This window comes from Notothenia coriiceps, unplaced genomic scaffold, assembly GCF_000735185.1.
Source record: "Notothenia coriiceps isolate Sejong01 unplaced genomic scaffold, NC01 NC01_scaffold00037246, whole genome shotgun sequence".
NCBI classification, from domain to species: domain Eukaryota; kingdom Metazoa; phylum Chordata; class Actinopteri; order Perciformes; family Nototheniidae; genus Notothenia; species Notothenia coriiceps.
Genome location: NW_011369947.1, coordinates 9,314,349 through 9,336,017, shown reverse-complemented (window position 1 = coordinate 9,336,017; position 21,669 = coordinate 9,314,349). Strand labels below are relative to the sequence as shown.

The 21,669-nt window shown below is 39.4% G+C and overlaps 3 protein-coding genes across 6 annotated transcripts in view; 2 read left to right on the top strand and 1 right to left on the bottom strand.

The window, feature by feature from the left end:
• The window catches only part of sirt3 (sirtuin 3), a 31,197-nt gene extending 25,137 nt beyond the window's left edge, over positions 1-6,060 (top strand). For all 3 annotated transcript variants that reach the window (XM_010794737.1, XM_010794738.1, XM_010794735.1), the window contains exons 9-10: positions 5,021-5,030; positions 5,380-6,060. In XM_010794737.1, coding sequence (XP_010793039.1) covers positions 5,021-5,030; positions 5,380-5,392 — 23 coding nt within the window. In that variant the 3' untranslated portion in view covers positions 5,393-6,060. The remainder of the gene's footprint in view (positions 1-5,020; positions 5,031-5,379) is intronic.
• jph3a (junctophilin 3a) lies at positions 4,355-11,715 on the bottom strand. Its single transcript, XM_010795564.1, has 5 exons — positions 11,706-11,715; positions 10,156-10,936; positions 9,271-9,395; positions 7,222-8,456; positions 4,355-6,172 (listed from the first exon to the last, which is right to left on the bottom strand). Exons 1-5 carry the CDS (start codon positions 11,713-11,715, stop codon positions 6,092-6,094), a joined length of 2,232 nt encoding a protein of 743 aa, XP_010793866.1. The 3' UTR covers positions 4,355-6,091.
• A 2,765-nt stretch (positions 11,716-14,480) lies between these two features.
• LOC104965727 (casein kinase II subunit alpha'-like) lies at positions 14,481-21,663 on the top strand. 2 transcript variants are annotated; one of them, XM_010794732.1, is made up of 12 exons: positions 14,481-14,887; positions 16,100-16,211; positions 16,930-17,031; positions 17,181-17,231; positions 17,391-17,450; positions 17,913-17,996; positions 19,124-19,234; positions 19,346-19,447; positions 19,569-19,669; positions 20,412-20,560; positions 21,143-21,230; positions 21,517-21,663. In XM_010794732.1, exons 1-11 carry the CDS (start codon positions 14,781-14,783, stop codon positions 21,214-21,216), a joined length of 1,053 nt encoding a protein of 350 aa, XP_010793034.1. In that variant the 5' UTR covers positions 14,481-14,780; the 3' UTR covers positions 21,217-21,230; positions 21,517-21,663. The 2 variants fall into 2 exon arrangements, with proteins under 2 accessions (XP_010793034.1, XP_010793035.1); XM_010794733.1 differs by having other exon boundaries at positions 21,143-21,243.
• Positions 21,664-21,669: the final 6 nt, after the last annotated feature.

Genomic DNA, 21,669 nt, shown 5'->3' with positions numbered 1-21,669 from the left:
CCTCTAGCCAGTTTCACAATATTGTGAGTGGCTGATCAAGTCTTGTAGAATACAATTGAAACAAACCAGCTAAGCTAGCTTGAGGGGCCTGCAACTTATCCTCCAGTTATTCAGGAAATATATCGTTATGGGATATGTACATCTTTGTATCAGTAAGACAGACCGTATGGTGTCGTGGAGAGAGCTGACGCACTTTCTATAAACGAAAATAATAGAGAATAACGTTTAACCTGAATTGGGCTCGGTCTATTTCCTGAAATACCAATCAGGCACGTAATAGTCCCCATTTTCAGTGTAATGTGTATTTAAAACGTTTGCTACTCAATACAAATGTCTTAATCATATCTATATTTCTTATCTCGGGAATTGTTTTCTTTTTCTGCAGGTTTATTTAATGGTTTGGTTTCTGTTCCAGGATGTAGCTACCCGACGTTAGCCTGTCAGCTTCGGCAGCGACTCTAACAGCTAACCGCTAGCTCCAGCTAACTGGACTTCCTCCGAGATTATTATCCGCTATTTCACACATTAATAAACATTGCTCAGTATTATCGTCCCAATATCAGCATCACACAATAACAAAAGCACAAAAAGGAAAGGCGACAGAAGCAAAGAGGCTTGTGAGCTACCGTTGCTTCGATTGCCGCTTTCTGAAAGGCCACAATAACCGGTCGATACGAACCTCCGCTGTAAACGGAACCCAAATCAGACTAGGCCTCCCCGGAGCTGCGGGGAGGAATTCACCTCCTCTAGAGGAGCCTCGCACATCTGCAAATAACCACATTTGCAATCTAAAATAAAAAACATACCTTACTGGACCCGCTTATCGATGCTTTTCACTGCCGTCTCTAACCTGAGGTCGACAACCTTCGGTATATTTAGGACTCGGAGGACCGGCGGTGGAGGGGATGCGGTTGAAGCCGGACGCCATCCTCCTGCAGACGGACGGAAACCGGAAGCCGCCACGCAGTGAGCTTTCTCCGCGGATCTGCTGCTTCTACAGCCGCTCCATCCTGGAGGTACACTCAGTAGTCCCCAAAACAGCCCTAGGTGAATATATTTCCTGCTTTTTGAGTTAGTTTCAAGGGCATCCACACAACCACAATACGAGCCGAAAAGATTTTAGCAAATGTAATTCTACAATCTGACTGTAGGGGGGAGTGTTTCTCTTCAAGCAACGTAAAGACTGTAAAACCACAACTGCCATCCTCACCGATTTTCAGATACTTGTTCCATAACAATCACAACTTTAACAGTAGTAGTAAGTATAACCTTAAATACATTGAATGCGTAATGTCAGCCCTTATAGTAACATCAAGAGCTATTCTTCTCCTTACAAAATCTATTGTGTGTTTGCTGTGGTAGTCACACACCTTGTTGTAAAAGTTAAACTTTAATTATATTAACATGTAATGAAAAAGAATATATATATTTTTACTAATTTAATCTACCAAACAGTAAGCCTATTAAAAAAAATACTTGCACCAGTAACAGCATTCAATTAAACTACATTCAGCTTACTCATGAAGGCATCAGTCATAGTAATCCTAATTATGATAAAGTGTAAAGAGGCATTTTAAATAATTCAATAATGCGAGTTGGTGAGTGAAATAAGTATTTTGGTGAGTGAAATAAGTATTTCACTCACCAAAATATACCTGAATTATTATTTTAACACTGTTTAAGCGGATGAGTCTAGACCACAGCCAAAGTTGATGTGATTACTGCAAAAATTGTCTTTAAAGTATTGTACAGAACTAAGTTACTCAAGTACTTAAGTACAATTTTGAGATACTTGTACTTTACTTGAGTATTTCCATTTTATGCTACTTTGTATTTCTACTCCACTAGAATTCAGAAGTAAGTGGTGTAGTTTTACTCCACTACAATTATTTACTTTAGTTACTTTACAGATTTTGATGAATGACGTGAAATATAATCATGTGTTAAATTAGATTTTAGTTCCACCTTGAGTAAATTCACAAGCTACCCTGCAGCATACAAAGTCATTCAAACTAGCTGCACCTTTACCAGCTTTGAGAACACTTTCATGATCAATAATGATAAAACGCATCATATATTATTCTGAAATGGACTAATCTGCAGAATGAGAACTTTTACTTTTAGTACTTAAAGTATATTGTGATGCAAATACTTGGGTATTTACTTGAGTAAAAGTGCCTTATATGTTCATATAAGGCATTTTAAAAGGTCATCAAAGGGGATAGAAAAAAGTTTTGCTAATGCAATATAAATGAATTTAAATAGTTACGATTAGTAATGCTTGATTCATCAGATTTCATATGTTTCAGCGCTCAAGTTAAACTCCCTGGCTATAGCTACACATACAGGTTTTATTTTTATTTTATCTTGACTTGATGTATCGTATTGTATGTATATAATTCTTGGTGTCTTTAATGTTGTTTCCAAATTCTACTACTTTTACTCAAGTACAAGATCGGAGTACTTCTCCCACCACTGGTATTGTACATATAAAACTGCAACTTGATATATCCCATTGCCATGACAATGGAAAAAAAGCAGGTTTATTGTATTATTTTAAGTTGATTCAGTCATCTCAGTACAGGAGAGCACTCACAAACCTCCTATTTCTTGAGCCATCGTGCCATTATTTAAATATATTTGATTAAATCAATTAAACTACCCAACACAAAAGAAAAATACTTCCATCAGCTACAGCGTTAAACTTTCTTCTGCGTACACATGAATGAATCAATGATAATAGCCTTAAATTATAATATAAAATAATATTGTTCACAGGCCATAATGTGTTTGTGTTTTTTTATTTTCAAACTTTCCGCTGACACTTAACATCATTTTAAATATCTGGTTGATTTTAAGGCTACTTGGGTTTAAAAAAGGTTTTTACACACCTCATATTATTGGTGTTCCAAGAGCTATTGCTCTTATTCAGCTGTTTGTTTTTTGCCATGGAAGTCTTCACACACTCTGGTTAAATAGGCGCACTAATCTTGCATTTTAGGTTTCAACTTAATTTGCAAATGAAGGTGGGCCGTTTTACTTTAGTTTGATGTAAATCAATAATTAAGCCTGAAATTGTGAGGGACTTTTACCTTAGTTCTACTCCACTTATTTTGAGAGGTACATTATTTACGTCTTGATTCATTCTTCAGCTTTAATAACCCAATCCTTTGCATTCAGATTAAAAAACCTATATTGGGAAAATGATATATCATTGTTTTTTTTCAGTTAATTTAATCACCTAGTACATTATTTAGAATTGCTGCAATATTAAAATTCAGTCAGTGATAATAGTCTATTATTATAATATACACTATATTGTATCACTCACAGAAAGGTGAGTATATTTTGGATAATAGGTAACCTGACCTTCCATACTTTAAGAACATTTAGCTGATCTTATATATTTTTGATATACAACCGTCACATCATGCTTGTATGTTCATATAAGGCATTTTAAAAGTTTATCGAGGGAGATAGACATTTTATTTTTGCTAATACAATATAAATTAATTGAAATAGTTACGATTAGTAATGCTTGATTCATCAGAGATTTCATATGTTTCAGGGCTCAAGTTAAACTCCCTGGCTATAGCTACACACACAGGTTTTAGTTTATTTTGACTTGATGTATCGTATTGTATGTATATCATTCTTGGTGTCTTTAATGTTGTTTCCAAATTCAATAATCATAGCTTTTATTATAATATATATTACAATATATACATTAATGTACGAGTATTAATGTGAACAGATTTATTTCAGTTCAGTGGACTCATCACAACTATAATGCTTACAGCCTTTGGACATATTTCAGTAGCAGATGATCCATGTAATACAGTGTTTGTCTAAGCCCATAGGGTTGACTTTACCATTCAATGTCATCACAGCAAACAATATGTTTCTCTTACTGCAGAAAACTAGCTGTCCAGATAGTTGTTTACCTACCTAGTGGGTACGCACCCATGTGTGTATAACCAGCAGCATAACATACATGTTGAACTATTCCTTTAAAAGGACATACTACAACAATCAAATGTGTGCTTTCCTTACCTGCAGTAACCTTAAATAACAGTGGTATTCATCACTAAATCTTCTGAATGTTGCCTTTAGAAATGTAATTTGTTATCATGGATAAAATCCTCTCCCACAGTGCATGTGATATTTTATATTTATATTGCTATATGATGCTGTATATACGTTTTCTGATAAATCTATTGAAAAACAGTTTATATATAAAATAACCACATTGACCAGAATGTCGGTTTCATTTGTTATGATGTTTCCCACCTATATAAAACTGAAGCAATTTATTGAGTAGTTGAGAGAGCAGGAATAAATCACACCAAACTTGTTAATTTCAAACATTTCATTATTTTCTCCACATTAACTTTGAAACAACCTCATAAACCAAAGAGTAAGAAAGAGCATGCTCGGGCATGCAATGATGTCACAACATGATGATGCCACTGGGTGCGAAGTATAAAACATACAGTAGCAGAGAGTTTCTTTTTATATCATTCATAAACTCGGGACGTTTCGGTAATCCACTGAGAGTTTAAAAGCTAGCGTTTATTTTACACTGCTCTCCATGTCTCGTGTAGCCTTGTGTTGCTGGATTAAAAGAGACGAGAGGGAGAAACTCACAAACCGACACCAGATTGAGCAGGCTGAACAAACATGCTGAAAAAAAATCTCATCCGGCCCAAAGAGTGTCTGGAAATGACACCGTAGAAACCCCATTTTCCCTTTTGACTGGTCTGAAAAGGGGGACTGGGAGAGAGACCAAACAGTGCATGCCATTTCAGAGTGAAAGGGAGGTTTTGTGTTTGTGTGTGTGTGAGTGTGTGTTGGGCAGGAAAGGGGGTTGGGTGGGGGTCAACTTTTTTTAATGTCGAAGTTCTTCGTCTCCTCTTAGCCTGGGTGTTTAATTATCTTGGGTCGGGGTTTTTCTTTTTAAATAAATTTGAGACGGAAATGAATAAATAGGAGGCACTCTGCATTCTCTCTGTCTTGCAAACTGCAAAAAAGTAACAAACTTGAATAATAATGACACATACACATATATAGTAGAATTAGTGGTTATAACATAACAGTCTCAAGGCTGTACAAAGGGTCAAGGCTGAGCCCTCCTCAGTATGTCAGCAGTTTAATGTGTATGTGTTGTGTTTTTCTTTTGCGTGCGAATATGTTTCACTTAGCAATAAATTCAGGAAGTTCCTCGAAGTTTAGACTCTTGGGTCTTGGAGTGTGTTGGTCGCTGATGAATCTGGTTCGGTCAGATTCTGTACTTTTGATTGGACGTAAGGTGGCGTTGGCGGCTGACTTTCCAAATCTGCCGCCATGCGTGATAACCAAGATGGAGTGCATACGAATGAGGACAGAACAGTGATGTTAAAGGGATATAAAATGCACTTTTAAAACCCCACACATCCTCATGCAATGGTTGTGTGTGCAGTTCGTAGTGGAAAAAGGAAAAGAAGAATGACGGAGCCCTTTAAAATGGATCTACTCTTGCAGCATAGTTCTGTATGTAGCGCATAGTGCGAATAAGGGGTAGAGACTGGTGGATGGGGGCCAAAAGGGGAAAGGGTTCAAAGGCAAAAGGGGTAATTGTCTGTGGGGTTTAGGATGATGTGTGTTTCATGCTTTTGGTTAGCATGTTTCTCATGATAACCTAGGAAACAAGGGTTGCTATATTCTTGTCTAGAGTCATGGAAAAATGGGCAAAACTGCCTGTGCCATCTCCAGTCCATGTAGCAGGAGCTGATGAACATCCGTGCATGTGTGTCCCAATACACCACGCTAGTCTAAAGCTGCACTCTTCCTTTTTTCTAAATAAACTTTCGTACTTTCTTTTTCTATGGTTGCAAGCTCAAAATAAGCATTCGAAAAGGAACGGTGCTTTCAGAGGAACTGAAACGGGCTTCAACAGAGGTGAAAAGACCGGAAGCAACAATAGAAAGGCTCTGCTGTGTCCGTCACTCGGGCTGCGGGCTCCAGTCGAATAGGCAGAATGTCCATCTCAGCAAGTAATAATATAATATACCGTAGTTATCAATAAGTCTTAGTAGATCATACCGTTATAAGCTTAAATAAAGAAGTGAATGAAAAGAATGGCTACTCCAATATTGAGTAAGATGACCATAACCACCAGAATAGAGCTGGAGCCCTAAAAGACAAGAGAGGAGAAAAGAAGAAAGAGTTTAGTTGCATGACTTCAAAAAGACAGAAAATGACACAGTTGCATTGAATCAATCATAGAACAAATGGCAGTTAAAAGTGCAACACGTATTGTTTTTAATCGTTTTTTTCATTACTTTTTTTCATTAAAAGAGATCCTACATTTTAACTTGAACAATATACCATAGGTTTATGTTACATCCACCAGGCTTTTTGATGTGGAAAATCCATGGATTGATAAAGAGAACTGGATACAGCATTGGATTCGGGACACTTTCATTCCTTTGAAAGTTGCTCAGCGGCGCATGAAGCCAAAATGCCCTACCTCTCAAGAGCAAAAGTAACCGTATTTGCTCATAGAGCGGGTGGACTTGAGTTTTCCTCGGCTCAGTCAGATTAATGGAGAGAGAAAATAACTGGATTCTGCTTTTAGAGCATTTTAGACCCTAATGAATTAAATAAGGGATTTTTAAAGTGTTTGTACTGGGTAGTTGATTAAGTTAAAAAATATATATCCAATGATTTACAGACATATCTTTCCCAATGTAAGTCAATGGGGAAAAAGTATTTTTGGGTCCAAATGGGCCCAAATGACACTCACACAGAAGCTCTAAATTCGACCTATACCCATGAACCATTGATATGGACAAGAAGTCTCTCTTGATTCTAACAAACTCAACATGTTTGTGTGGAACAAAATATTACGTCACAGTCGATGAATTCAACTAAATTGATTTTGAAATCAAAATGTTCTAATCATACACATTGTGGCTCGCATAATTAATACTGAATAAAGAAATGTCACAATTTATGTTGTCTTTTCTTAGCAAGAATAGAACAAATGGTGCCTGGATGTTATTAAGTACTGACTGTTGCATTACTCACGTTTTTTTTATGAATGCACAAAATTGTAATTGTTCTAAAGGAAAAGTTCTATATTTATGAAATACATAATTATTTGCTCCATCAGTATTTGTCGAGATATTTGTTTATTTATTAATAATGATTCAAAGCTAAACTTTGATTGTGATGACTCACTGAGTTTGATTTGAGGGTGAGGTGCTCTCCTTCCTGCTCCAGAGTGATGGGCTGAGACTTGAGGGGTGGGGAGAGGGTGAGGTCCCTGTGCAGCGGCCACTCCTCCAGCTCTGCCCCCACATTCAGGTTGTCCAGCATCTGTACAGAGTCCATGGATCCCTCTCTGACCGGCCGAAGGCCCCGGGAACGCAACCTGTTGTGTTTTGAGGCCGGGGACTCTGCTCCCAGCCCCCGAGACTTCTGCGAGTCCGGGCACTGGAGCCTCATGTCAACCGTATAGTCATTGATCCTCTCCTCGTCCTGTTCTGTAAGGCGCGAGTGGGCCGGGCTCCACCTAAGGGTGCTTTCAGCAGTCCAGCCCCCGGTGAGGCCATCTAGCCTTTGGTCGATTACAGCATGCTCGCTAAGCTTGTGGTTGGAAGGGTTGTGCTGCTTTGGATGGTGGTTGGAGTAGACATGCTCTCGAGGGTTGTAACTAGAAGAGACGTGGTCCTTTGCATTTTGATTTGAGGAGATATAATCTTGGGACTTGTGATTGGAAGAAGCATGCTCAGAAGTCTTGTGATTGGAAATGTTATGTTCCAAGGCCTTGTGATTGGATAAAATGTGCACCTGCGGCTTGTAGTTGGAAGAGGCATGCTCGCAGGCCTTGTGATTGGTGGAAGAATGATCCCATGTTTTATGATTGGACGACGAGTACTCCCTCGACTTGTGATTGGAAGAGGCTTGCTTGGAGGGCTTTTGGTTGGAGTGCTCCCACGCTCTGTAGGAGGAGGCGTGCTCCCGTGACTTGTGATTGGATTTTTCCCGCGGTTTGTGGTTGGACATTGGGGCTTGCTCATGGCCGTTGATTTGGCCCTCCTGCTCCTCCAGGAGGGAGGGTGTGGTGGAGCGGCTGCTGCCTCCGCGATCTGGATACATGTCATCAGTCCAATTGTTAGCCCCGCCCCTTGGCAGATCCATGCCCCGCCCCTCCACCAGCACCTGGATCTCAGCCCCACCCTGATCGTCCACGGCGCTCTGGCGCATAAAGCAAGCATTTCTGGGGCGATGGGCGTGTTTGCCAGGGCTGTGGGGGGGCGAGGTGGGCACGCTCAGCACAGGGCTGAGATCAGGTGTTATTACAGGCGGCGTGGTGTCCGGCGTGCACAGCTCCGGACTGTCTGTTCCCGTGGAGATCACCTCATGGTCTTTGTCCTTGGCGTCCTGGTGCTTGGGCCTCTGACATTCGAGCCCTGCGAAAACAGTTGGAGAATAACACCAGTGAAGTGATTTGGCACTAATCCACGCCAAGTCCATCAGTGTGTATGTTGTGAGTGTGTTGTGTTGGTGTTTATGAGTGTCATTAGCATGCAGGGTAGCAAAAAGAGAGAAAAGCTGCATACAAACTGGATCTGGTGCTGGCAGTCACTGTTGGCTTAGAGGGGATTAACTAAGTGAAAACACTTGATTTAGTTGAATTCTCAAAGGCTTTAATCCTCTGTAGTCTATTATGAGATCAACCTACAGTATGTATGTAAACACTGAGCCTACTGTAAATCCACATATACGATACATTTAGGCATTACTTATACACGCTATTGTCTAGGTTTTAAATGAAGATAATGAGTCTTATTCTATTAGTTTCATAATATGCTGCTTTTAAAAAAAGCTATTTAGTCACGACTTGTGACTAATTGTTACAATCCTGGTCTCGGGGGGAAATGAAGCAACATAAAAGTGGGCAGAAATCTGGCAATACAACTTAAAGGATGGCAGAAACTCCAAAAGAAAAAATAATACTGTATCATTTTGAATACAATGTATTAAAAAATCTAAGATGCACAAACATAATAAAACATAATGTTATTATTATTATCATATATTTTACATAAGAGCTAGTGGTTATATAAAATAATATACATATAAATACCTAAATAATAGATATCAATTTGTCTGATAAAGTGATACATGTAATTCTGCACTTCAGACACCTAAATGAAATAGAGCAGCATGTGTGAAAGCGCACATTAACTTCAAACTGGACACTCTTCTGTGCGGTCCACTCACCGTTCCCATAGATGTGAAAAGAGGGAGAGAGCTCTTTGGCAGCGATCCGGGCCAGTCGACACTCCTCCGTGGCCTTCTGCGCCACTTCTTCCGCCGCCTCTGCCTTCCCACGAGCGTGGCTCATCCTGAATACACAGGTAGAAACACTGCCGTCAAACAGGCTGCAGCTATAATGCTTATTATCCACTCTGAGTTTCTTTTTTTAGACTTGTTTATGCCAAATATTCTCTCTGCTTTAAATAAGCACCTGGCTATTTTTTAAGTCACATCCTCTTAATCTGTTTTTACATAATCTGTTTTGGTACAGAACCAAATCCATATTTGGTGCCCATCTCCCACATGTGTTGCTGAAAACAGAGGTGGAATCCAAAGTATATTTGATTCATGTTCTGTACAACTTGAAGGTATTTGAATAGTACCAGTTTTCACAATTTATGCAACTTTATTCCTCTATTTTACTACATCTCAGAGGCAAATATTGAACTCCACAACATCAAATTTAAAAGTGTTAGTTTTCAAATTAACATTTGACCTGATTTTATTTTGTTATGCTCAGAAGGGTTGTAAAATACAAGGTGGTGCTGTAAAAGACATTTGAAAAAATTAACAGCAATGGTTACTCAAGATAATATGAACACCTTGTTGTAGTAAAAAAAAGTAAATGTGGACTTCTGTTTAAGCTTTGATACATGAAAAAGTAAATTGTTTCAACATGAAACTGCTCACATCAAGGTCTGTGGATAAGCTTGAGTAACCATGTCATGATTTATGGACATTTCATATACTTTTATCTTGATTACAGGGCTTTTCACAGTGTTAGCTACTTTCACCTAAGCAAAGCCTCTGAATACTTCTTCCACCACTGCCAAAAGGTGAGCACGTTACCTTGACATGGCGATCTCTGCTTTCTGCTTCGAGATGTCCGCAGCCTTCTCCGCAGCCTCCACAGCCCGGTCCACCTTCTCTCTGATCTTACTGGCCCTCAGTGGGATCAGGTTCTTGCGTTTTCCGCTCACCAACGTGTTCTGCTTATACTTCCCTTCCTCTTTGGTGCCATCCGGGAAGGTGGTGCATCCGTACCCATGCCTCTTGTTTCCCGTCCATTCCCCCTCATAATGCAAGCCGTCTGAGCGCCGGCTCACGCCCCAGCCGGCCCTCTGGTCGCTCCGCCACTCGCCAGCATACATTTCAGTGACAGTGGCGTCCACAGGGGCTCCTTGTTCACTCTCACTGGCGTTGGAGTGGATGTCCGATGCAGCAGAGCTGACGGTGCTCATGCCAGCCTCGCTGCAGAAGGAGCTCTGTTTGCTGAGCTGACTTGCCAGTGAGCTTTTGGACTCTGAGCGTCGCAGCTTTAGTCCACTCAGGATGGACTGACGGAAGCGGCCTTTCCTCTTCCTCTGGCGCTCTGCTTCACTCGGAGCCATCAGAGCAAACCCCCCTCGGCCCACGGGGCTCCCTGCCAGGCCGGCCACCACCCCATCTGTTGGCGTGGTGGCATTGCCGTCCTCCAGCACAGCCGGGGGGCCGTGGCTATGCTCGGAGCGGAGGGAGTTTATGGATGTTCGCAGAGGGAAAAGGATGACAGCCGCCATGCCGTACGGTACACTCTGCCGCACGCCATAGCCATGACGCATCCCGGCCAGCCACTGGCCTTGGTAGGTTCCTGAAATACAAGCAGACACAGTGACAGTCAGTTTTGATCTACACTTTGAACTGACAATTCTCCACAACTATTGGCAAGAAACTCAAATTCATGTTTCCCAGAAGGGTTAGGGTTAGGGTTACCATTGAGTTGAGTGGCTTGTTGACAAGCGTTTCAGCCAATGAACACAGCCCTCAACCCAGGCAACCCCAATCATTAAACCTTGGCAAAACCAGTTGGTAGTGATTTGCATGAATGTTTACTAAACAAGCCATTCGATTCAGGAGCATACGTTGGTCTCTAACGATTGACACCCCATGGAAATCAGAAGGAGTGAAGGTAATGTCAAACCGAAGTTTGAAACAGGGTAACTATTATATATATCTGTAACCCATAAAATATTAGCATAAAAATCTTTAATTTGACAGCTATTTGATGGACTGAAACTTCTATGGATATTCATGATAGGATTAATCATATCTTACTTCAGTGATTCTCAATTTCTTTTCTTATTACACCACCATGAGGTTGACATTTGTAATTTCCAGCGAGACGTGTCAACATGTATTGCAATGAAGTGTGGTTCAGACATTCGTGTTACCCTGGGGATAACATTGTGTGCAATCATCATTTAAAAACATACATTGGTTCAATATTTACAATACATATATTTACAATTAAATACCTGCAAAACAAACCTTTTCTGTCTGTACAAAATGTAATAATAATCCATCCAAATGTAAAGACATTTTACTAAATGCAAAGGTGTCAAACTGAATGAGTAGGTCACCAGCAGTCATGTCAGCAGCATTCTTTCTCTGGCTATTGTTTTTACACCCATTCATGGAAATATATTTGGTAGTTGTAGAGATTGTTCAGTCTGAACCAAAGTTGTGGACCGAAAGACAGACCAACTTGCTGCTAGCTTGGCGAAGGAGAACTCAAGTCAGACAGAAATTGGCAACTCCCCTGATGTGGACTTTCCAACGTGTTATAGATGAGTATTTGCTATGCCACATATAGTATTCCAGTGTAAAGAAGAAGCATTTTGACATGTTATAATTATTTTGTGTTTATCCTTCATTTTTTTGAAGGTTTATGTTGTTGCTACCCACACCAGGGATACAACCTTTGAAATATTTCACTGACAAACTGAGACATGTTAGCACCACATTTAAAGGTGGGGTAGGTAAGTTTGAGAAACCGGCTCGAGATACACTTGTTGTTATATTCCATGGAATGCTCTTAACATCCCGATAGCAATGAATATCTTAAGTGCTTTGACAAAAAATACATCAAAAAATGTCATCTGTGGAAGCCGTAGTACTGTAAAAAGCATGACCAATCATTTTAGCCGGCCCGGCTAAAATAACTGGATGGCCTACCTGCCTGTCAGCCTTCCATCTGTGCACAAACTTATCTCGTGCCCTCATTGGTCATGTGCGCATTTGTGTGTGTTGGAGGAGGGGCTCTGTAAGGAAGTGGCAGATTTCTTCCGGCTGTGTATTTTCAAATTCTAGCACACTCGAGCTGGTTTCTCCAAAATGACCTACCCCACCTTTAAGCTTCCAAAACACCCACAAAAACACCAGATATATAGCATTTCCTACACTGCAGGAAAGCACGTATGCACTTTTGAAAAAACTGGAAATGCCAGTGCCAATTTTTATCAAGTAAATCGGAAATCTTTGTCCCTGAGCTTCTTACGATTTGACAGATTGCAGAGACCAACCAACATACTACAACAGGGAAAACGGATTACTGTGTGTGTGATGTGTGAATGGTGGAAGAATTCTGCTATTTACAGTTGGGATGACATCTTCCTTGTGAATTTCTTCCAAACTCCTGAAAATGATCAAAATATACAATAAAACCTTTTGATCTACACACATTTCTAAATAATGTCCTTCTCCAGTCTCCTCACAAATATACATAAACACAATTATAAACATCTCGTAAACAGCCAATGACACCCAGACCTCCTGGACAAAGGTACCCAGATAAAGTCAAACAAAGATCAGGTCTGCTGTGGGGAAAGAATACAATTACACCATCCTCTCCTCAAGTCCCTGAGAGGGTCAGAGGTCAAGAGGATCCACAGTTTCATATTATTGGGCAGGACACTCTACTGTCTCCTGTTCAACACGTCAGTTTCATTTACAGGAGCGCCCGACAGCAGCAGCCCCTGCTGACAAAGCTAAGAGAGTTTTATGCCATGAAAGGTATTTGAACAGCTGTCTACACTGTCTCTATCCAACCTGTGCTGAGCCTCAGGAAATCGTGCACAGACTGAATCTAGGGCTGTGTCTAACGATTATGTTCTCAATGAATCAATGAAATGCTTAGTTTCTAAGTCCTATATTCAAACATATTCAGTGTACAGAGATATAAAACAGGACTGGCAGAAGATTCCCAGCTTTGAGAAACACTTTATTGGATTTGTTTGAAAAGTTACTCTAACGATTCATTGATTATCATAGTTGCAGATACATTTTTAGATTGACTTATTTGTTACTTGTTTCAGCTCAAACTTAAACTATGATTTAAAAAAAAGAACATATGTTTTAGTGTCTCTCTGAGTAATTTTTATATCAGATACTGTGTGGTTTGTGGCTGGGACTGGAGCTGTTCATGGCGCTGAAATAATTGGAGACATACAAGTTTACGATGAACCATTCTGTTCTCTATATTTTTGGAAAAATAAAAATAATTTGTCTACTATCACAGTTTTTGAACATGTATAATAAACAATAAGTATTGTAAATATTTATAACTACAGTTATTACAATCACACTTCATAAGTGAAAGCTTTCTGTTACTAAGTTTTAACGACATACACATTTCTTTCCTTTGTGCATTGCATTCTGGGAAAATAGTATCTATCGATAGAGAGGCGAAGTCCCTCCCTTTCCGGGGGACCTCCATGGGACCTTATTTCGGGAAAAGTATGTATTGAAGTCAATGGATAGAGAAAGATTATCTTTCGATCCCGTTTGAATTGTGCCACGAATTACACATATGATGTTTGTCAATTTAAAAGATAATTTTGCAAGTAAAAAAAATAAAAATGTGTCGTAAAACTGTGAAGTAACACTTTTTTTTGTGTGAAACCACTCAATGCACTACATCTCCCATCTCGCACCACACACCAAGACGGCCATCACGTTGGCATATTTCACCTTTTTCTTTCAGAATGAGGCGAAAAGTATTAAAAGAGGGNCACACAGAGCAAAATATACCAATACCGATATCTGGCTGCTTTAAAAATGCTACTATTTATATTTTCTACCTTGAGATTGTACTTATTTGAGTCCTTTGTACTCAAATAAGTACAATCTCAAGGTAGAAAATATAAATAGTAGCATTTTTAAAGCAGCCAGATATCGGTATTGGTATATTTTGCTCTGTGTGACTTCACAACTGTATTACAGTCCAAACCATCAATGTAAAACAATAAATACATGGAAAAAATAGTTGCAGCCCTACATACAAGAAATATTGTTTGCTTTATTTCCAAATCAGAAGGCAACTTTGACCTCTTGTTATTAATGCCTCAGGTTATTCTCTCTTTTCTCCCTGTTTGTTCCTGCAGCTGGCGGCTCTTCATCCCATCCTGCCTAACATCTTGCTCAGGGGCTTCACACACTCGGTCATCGTAGCTCTGTCAGTCTGCACCACCGCTGCATCACACCGGCCTGACGCCTTTCCTCAGAGGGCGCAAGCAGCCAAAGCAGATGGTAAGCAAAGCACAGAGACCTTCTTAGAGCCACAAATTCTGGAGACTCGCTGCGCTGCCTTCCAGTATCGAGCCACGAAGCATTCAGAGGGAGGTAAAGGTCCTCGACACGGAGCCGCGAAGCTAGCTATGCCCGGATCCACGCCGGCCAGCAGCAAGGCTCGGGTGTACACCGATGTCAACACACAGAAGAACAGAGAGTATTGGGACTATGACGCGCATGTGCCAAACTGGAGGTACAGTTAGTGTTTTACTATTTATTGGCTCTTTTTCCATTGCTGCATTTCAAAATATTGTTTCATTCTGCTCACAGCGGGTGGCTTCTTTTGTGTAAAAAAGTTACAACCGTCCATCGAAATCTTGTCTAATTTGATTGTGTGCAGAATATGTCTTTTGTATATATATCCTTGTTTTCAAAACATACTTTTACTGAGACAATTTTTATGACAGTGTTAGCATTTCATCGATTTTGAAAAGATAGCAGCCTGTCGAAGACAGTCCTTAAAGTGTACATTGTTTTACTGCATTTCCTTATACAAACAGAAATTAAATATTTATACAAAAACCAGTATATAAAATACAAATGGATGATGTTTTATATAGAAAATTAAGTGAGTCTTTCATATGAGACAAAGTTATTATCGTGATTTTATTTGCATGAGTTTCTGCCCTGTCAACCACACATTTTGTTTTTATTTGAGAACCCAACATTGGATTTTAAACATTACTTTTAAGGTCACTCATTTAAAATATTTACAGTTAAAGGTGGGGTAGGTCATTTTGGAGAAACCCGCTCGAGTTCGCTAGAATTTGAAAATACACAGTCGGAAAAAATCTGCCACTTCCTTACAGAGCCCCTCCTTCAACACACACGAATGCGCACATGACCAATGAGGGCACGAGATAAGTTTGTGCACAGATGGAAGGCTGACAGGCAGGTAGGCCATCCAGTTAATTTAGCCGGGCCGTCTAAAATGTTTCGTCCTGCTTTTTACAGTGCTACGGCTTCCACAGATGACATTTTTTTATGGATTTTTTTGTCAAAGCACTTAAGATATTCATTGCTATCGGGATGTTAAGAGCATTCCATGGAATATGACAAAAAGTGTATCTCAAGCCGGTTTCTCAAACTTACCTATCCCACCTTTAAGCTGTAATTCTATTGAATATATACATATAAAAAAATGTATGTCCGAAAAAATGCCTGGTATAATTTCAAAGAGACCCAGGTGACATCTACAAATGTGTTAATATGTCCAACCAAGACTCCAAACCTAAGGATTTTCAGAAACAAACATTTAAAACAGACAGTGTTCAGTTATACATTTTTGAAAGGTTAGTAATTTATTGATTTTTCTTTACTAGTCTTCTTAAAAAGGAGACAGTTGCTTTTGCTCATGAAGATCTATTTTTGTTTAAATGTAGCTAAATGTTCCTCTCTTTCTCAGCAATCAAGACAACTATCAGTTGGTGCGTAAACTGGGTCGAGGGAAGTACAGTGAAGTGTTCGAGGCCATAAATGTGACCAACAATGAAAAAGTTGTGGTGAAAATCCTCAAGGTGAGTCTTATTTTTTTCCTTTTATGTGACATTTTCCTACCTTGTTTTCAAACCGTCTGGACAGCTCAGTCGTGACTCTACATTTATTTTTAAAATCTTTCTGAATAGGATATACTATTAAAATGTAGTTTTTTACTGTGTATCTTTTAGCTTATTATCTGGATTCACACCAAGATTATCTCAGCAGCCCTCACAGCAGATGGCTTTTTCGTTCTTTTCTTTTTTAATATAAAGTTACACCCGTCCATCCAAATCCTGTCAAAAGTGTTCTGATTTTTTTCCCAGTTTAAATATCCTTGTTGTCTACACGTCAATGACAATCAGTGACAAAGTAAGCATATTGATAGATATATGGCGCTGTCCAAGACAAACTGCTATCATTCGAAGATACCTGAGTTATTCTTTAACTAGCTCCTATTTTCCAATGAGTTTGTGTCTAAGGGACTTGTTCCAGTATTGAGCAACAGCACTGAAAAAGGCAAATACAATTCTTTTTTTTCTTTTTTTCATCTGCTTGATCTGGTCTGGTGGGTTATGCTGATTTACCAATTTGCACTCAATAAGAAGCCTCAGAGTCTCCCTGCAGCAACCTCTGCTGGTCAAATGTTGCTAAATTCCAAGTGAGAATATATAAATATAGGGGGCCCATTTAGAAACGTACATTTATTTATTTCATCATCATATTGTTGTATTTTGAACCACCTGTTTTCTTCCGCAGCCCGTCAAGAAGAAGAAGATCAAACGTGAAATCAAAATTCTTGAAAACTTGCGTGGAGGAACCAACATCATCCGCCTGGTGGACACAGTCAAAGACCCGGTGGTGAGTTAGATCCATCCCTTTGATGCATGTGGGCCCGCCAGTGGAGATAATCCAGTCATGCGAGTAACCGTGTGTGTGAGTGTGTGATAATGATCTCCACCTACCTGCTGCTGTCCTCAGTTAAGCCTTGTGTTGTCCTCTCTTTGCAGTCCAGAACACCAGCGCTTGTCTTTGAGTGCATCAATAACACAGATTTTAAGGTACTTAAGTTTGGCCGTCATCATACGTGTAGAACTACCATTGGTATCATTATTAATAAAATGCATAATAACCCTCTAGTAAGAGTGTATTGTGTATGGACACCAGTTGAGCTGCTCAGTTTTTTTTTAATCATTTCTCCAAACATTGTTGTTCTGCAGGAGCTTTACCAGAAGCTGACTGACTATGATATCCGTTTCTACATGTATGAGCTGCTCAAGGTAAAAACACATTTTGTCTACCTTTCCATTTATCTAAATTCTATAATGACTTATTTATGGAATACTCACCGTTGTTTACCACTTTTAAATAAAAAACTGAGTGTGGACGTTCATTTATAGGGTTATCTTCAGTAATAGACAGTAAGCAGATTAATGCTGAGGAAATTGTAAAAAGTCAGGATTTGGAAGTTTCATACATGTAACCTTAGGCATTCTGCTATTTTCTGACATTTTTATTGATTAAATGATTAATCAAGTAGAACAAAATACAATGAAGTTAGCAATCAATAATGAAAACAACCTTAGTTATTTTCCTTTTGGCTTTATGAGTCCTGACTTTGTTTAATCATTGAGAAGAGAAATCTGGAGCGGTGATACCCACTAGGATAAAGAGAGAGCAGGGCAACATGGACTGTTAAAGACTGGCTGCAGTGTTGACTGTGTGTCTCTGTCTCCTCTAAGGCTCTGGACTACTGCCACAGTATGGGGATCATGCACCGGGACGTGAAGCCCCACAATGTGATGATCGACCACCAGATGAGAAAGGTACTGGCTACGACATTTTTAGAGCGCTTTACCATTCTTTACAACCCCTCAGGACGCTTTACATGTTCATGTGAGCATTCACACACATTCATACAGAGGCTTTGGCTGCCATGCAAGTTGCCACCAGCCCAAGTCATCTTAACATTAACAAAATGAAGGATATTATGACATTTTTAGGAAACACCTCAAAAGTTAGCTGTGGCCGATCTAACACACATAAAAGAATGTGTCAGAAGAATACTTTTGGTTTTCTTCTTGGGTTTTGTGATATTAGCTTGATTTTAAAAGGAGATTAAATAAACTTAAGTTAAAGTAAGAATGTGCATTAAAAAAATTATGAATAAACCTAAAAAATGTATTAGTAACATTTCCAAAGAAAATAAACAGTTAAAGGTGGGGTAGGTAAGTTTGAGAAACCGGCTCGAGATACACTTTTTGTTATATTCCATGGAATGCTCTTAACATCCCGATAGCAATGAATATCTTAAGTGCTTTGACAAAAAATCCATAAAAAAATGTCATCTGTGGAAGCCGTAGTACTGTAAAAACTACAACCAATCCGTTTAGCCAGCCCGGCTAAACGGATTGGTTGTAGTTTTTACTTGCCGCCCTGTCTGTCAGCCTTCCATCTCGTGCACGCACAAATGTATCTCGTGCCCTCATTGGGCATGCATTGCAGCAGTACTTCAATGACTCGCCAGCAACAGGCGGCCACTTTCACCATGGCAGAGTTAGGTTCAACATCGTCTACTGGTCGCAAAAGAAAAAATGTAACTGAGCAAATTAAGAACAAAAAGAAAGTGGAAACTAGGAGAAGTCAAACCAGAGTGAATATCGGAGTGGCTTTGGCTGTGTAGTATTGCTAACCTAGATGTGTTTAGCTTTGCCTGATATGTAACGTTACTGCAGCCTGCTCTCGCGGAGGAGGTGCTTTGTAAGGAAGTCTGAAGGAAGGGGCGGATTCTTTTTGGCTGTGCACTTTCAAATTTTAGTGCACTCGAGCCGGTTTCTGAAACTTACCTACCCCACCTTTAAATTAATTTGCGATATTAAAATTTAAAAAAAGATTGACGCTGAAGTGTTACACTGCATTGTAAAACTTTTAATTTTCCCTCTCTGTGTCTCAGCTGCGTCTTATAGATTGGGGTTTGGCAGAATTTTACCATCCCGCTCAGGAATACAACGTCAGGGTGGCCTCGCGCTATTTCAAAGGCCCTGAGCTGCTAGTGGACTATCAGGTAAATGCTTTTACAGATATTTACTCTTCAAATGAGGACAAAACACACAAGTCCTTGTCTTCTTTTAAATCGTTTTTTGGTGTCTTATTTTCTTTTATTTCCTCCCACCAGATGTATGACTATAGTTTGGACATGTGGAGTCTAGGCTGCATGTTGGCCAGCATGATCTTTCTGAAGGAACCGTTTTTCCACGGCCAGGACAACTACGACCAGGTGACCAGTCTATTATTTGAACACTCAAATGTCAAATCAAGAACTAAATATTGGGATGCATTTATACTTGCCAATGTATCCAAAATATGTAATTAAGGGATTGCATTTGTTATTTTTCCAGCTGGTCCGCATTGCTAAAGTTCTGGGCACCGATGAGCTCTTTGGTTACCTGCACAAATATCACATAGAACTGGACACTCGCTTCAAAGACCTGCTGGGACAGTGAGTATCAGGATTTATTACCAGAAACATAATCAAATATATTCAAAACACATGCTATAAAACACAATACGTGAACAAGTTGTTTCTTTGGCAATGTATTTGGTCAAAGATGCAGTTTTATACAACATGTTTGTCTTGAATATGTTGCTATGTATTACATTGTTTTAGCTGCTTTTGTTTTTGTGCGTCATAAGACTAGAGTACTGAAAATGGTCAGTTTCCCCTTTCATGTTACCTTTAGTCATTTGAACCACTGTTGCCCATGTTTGGACATCTGCTCTGTTTAAAAACAAACTTACCTTTTTGCATAATGAAAACGTAATTATATCCTTTTTAAATTGAGGTATTTAGGAAATGTGCAGTTGGTTCCATAAATCAGATTTTAGCATTTAGTATATGCAAAGGAAAACTACTCAAAACACACTCTTTTTTTCTGAAAGTTTTAACTGAGGGAGTGTGTTTGAACCAAAAGCTGACGTTTTGACAGTAGGAAAAGCACAAGTGTAAATTATAAAGTGAACAATAGTTGATTTCTATTTAGCCGCATCAGTGTCCTGGTATTGCAGGTTTAACAGTCACACTTTAATAAAACACCATCATTGTTAATCTTATTAGATTACACCCTTGCTTTAGTAAATGTTTAAAAAGTCAAAGCTGCTAGTACTGTTGGATTGTCACCACAACTGTTTAATTCACATAACAAAAAAGAGACATTTTAGTCATGATAAATGTTTCTTTGCAGACAAACGAGGAAGCGTTGGGAGCAGTTCATCCAGTCGGAGAACCAGCACCTGGTGAGTCCGGAGGCTCTGGACCTGCTGGACAAGCTGCTGCGCTACGACCACCAGCAGAGGCTGACCGCTGCAGAGGCCATGCAGCACCCATACTTCTGTTAGTACTCACACCAACACATACGGATAGAATCCATGTTTTCTAAATACTGCCACCAGTCAATTATAGATTACAGATCTAGTTTCTCCTCTCCTACTTATTGTTAAAAACGCTGTGTGTGTTTGAGGTACATTTTATTTTCACTTTTAAATATCAGTCCAGATTAAAGAGTCTGTTTAGCTCTCACCTTTGCAATCAGATCAAATCTAGCCACAAGGATTCTCCCTCTCTAATCCACATTTGCTAAATAAATCATGAAGAAAGAACATGAAACGTGTACAGTAAATTATATTTTCCTTATCAAACTGAATTCCATATTTAACTACTACTGAAAAGAGCTTAATCGCCTCGTAAATTCATAGTTACACACTTCATTTAAAGTTGACTTAAATTAGGCATCACATTTTACAAGTCTGGTTCCACTGGTATGTTTATGTCCTTTTATGGACATTGCTGCATGTTTATAAAACTGGTCGGGCACCAGGACAAATGCGTACCTGTATTTACTTCATTTACCTGAGGTCTGGATAAGTAAATCAGATGCAGTCAATGATAATAACAATTCCAATGTTTCCCCATCAGATCCTGTGGTGAAGGAACAGGCAAATGCCAACACAGACGGCACAAAGGCCATAAGCAGCTCCAATGCAACATGATAACCAGAGAGCAGGTAATCCACGCATGTATGTATATTTACACTAATATCATTATATATAAATCATATTTTCATGAAGGTTTTAATATTTATTTAATGTGTTTGAGTCCTGTTCTGATTTGTATATACTGACACACTTTTTTTTATCGTTATGTCTACCCCGTTTGTATCATAGTAAACTCAGAGAAACAGCTCTCAGTAAAACGCATGGCACTTTTTATAATTCTCCTTATTATAAAATCAATCAGATGATCATTGTTTGACATTTAGTTTGTTTATCGTCCCTCTTTCGCCCAATCAGGAAGAATCTTCGTTACCTCAACTTGTGACCTTTTCGTGGCAGAAACCTCTGCCTCCACATCAACAGCCATACTGGAGCAAGATGTCAATTTTGCAGCATACACAAAACACGCACGGATTAAACTTTCTCCTAACAAAGTCCAGGGGGGGAGGG